We start from the raw sequence: 1140 nt of genomic DNA on the forward strand, positions 1-1140 counted from the left end.
TGGTCACCGCTGCTCACTGTGACGTGTGAGGAGTCAAATTTTCTCAAATCATCTCACCTGTTGATCAGCTTCTGACAGGTAAAGACTTGAATAACTTTGTGATCTTCAATCCTTCAGTGATCTGACGCACGTCATTCTGGGAGAACACAATCGGAAGAACAGCAATGCCAAGAAAATTAAAATAATCAGCCGATGCAAATACAGCAAATACAAAGACCCTGGATTAGGTTATGACATAATGCTCCTTAAAGTAAGTATACGTTCAGGTAATCCAGAGGGTCTAGTGATATTACATGTTCATGGTTTTTAGCTTTTCTTGTTTCTGTTGGATGACCCATCTGTGGTTTAGATTCTTCAGACTGAATCTCTGAATGCTTTTCAGCGTCTGAGGAGCTCAAACTGAAACGTCTGTGTTTGCAGTTGGCCAGAAGAGCTCCGATAGGCAACAACATTGAAACCATTCCACTGGTAGAGGGGGACATGAACTTGGAGGACAATCAGGAGTGCTCTGTAGCTGGATGGGGGTTGACGGAGAGCAGTAACTATCCTGTGGATGACCTGATGGTGGCGAGTGTGTCCATCATTAATAAGGAGGTCTGTTTGAACTCCTGGGGCGGCCTTCCCGACAACGTGATCTGTGCTGGTGGATATGAAACCAACAAAGGATTCTGTCAGGTCAGTTTTCTGAATAAAACTCTTTGCAAGTTCTACAGATAAAACATGGATTAAGTGTTTGATGATGTCTGCTCTTTGCAGGGGGATTCTGCAGGTCCTCTGGTGTGCAACGGGAAAGCTGTCGGCCTCGTCTCTTTTAACAAACATAAAAACTGCAGATACCCAGATGTGCCCAACGTCTACACGGACATCAGAGAATATGTTGACTGGATCAAACAAATCCTCGTGGAGGGAACGTGCCCCAATGGCCAGGGTCGAATGAGGGAGATCCCCCCTCATTCACGGGAGTCAGGGATCAGAGACGTCTACAAAGCCCCTAAATCCGTGAATCCCCCAAATAAGCAGACCCCCAGAATCAACAAATCTACAAATCCCCCAGATAGGCAGATCCCCAAAATCAACAAATCCCCCAAATCTACAAATCCCCCAAATAAGCAGACCCCCAGAATCAACAAATCTACAAAT

At 45.4% G+C, this 1140-nt stretch overlaps 1 protein-coding gene across 1 annotated transcript; it reads left to right on the forward strand.

Annotated features, from left to right (window-relative positions):
* Positions 1-6: 6 nt before the first annotated feature.
* Positions 7-1058, forward strand: LOC112139272 (beta-fibrinogenase brevinase-like; the record flags this gene model as incomplete). The annotated part of the gene is made up of 4 exons (XM_024262020.2): positions 7-25; positions 118-250; positions 421-675; positions 757-1058. Coding segments are annotated over exons 2-4 (569 nt in total), but the record flags the coding sequence as incomplete, so codon positions are not given.
* Between the last annotated feature and the right edge of the window lie 82 nt (positions 1059-1140).

The sequence above is a fragment of the Oryzias melastigma genome, unplaced genomic scaffold (genome assembly GCF_002922805.2).
Source record: "Oryzias melastigma strain HK-1 unplaced genomic scaffold, ASM292280v2 sc07724, whole genome shotgun sequence".
NCBI classification, from domain to species: domain Eukaryota; kingdom Metazoa; phylum Chordata; class Actinopteri; order Beloniformes; family Adrianichthyidae; genus Oryzias; species Oryzias melastigma.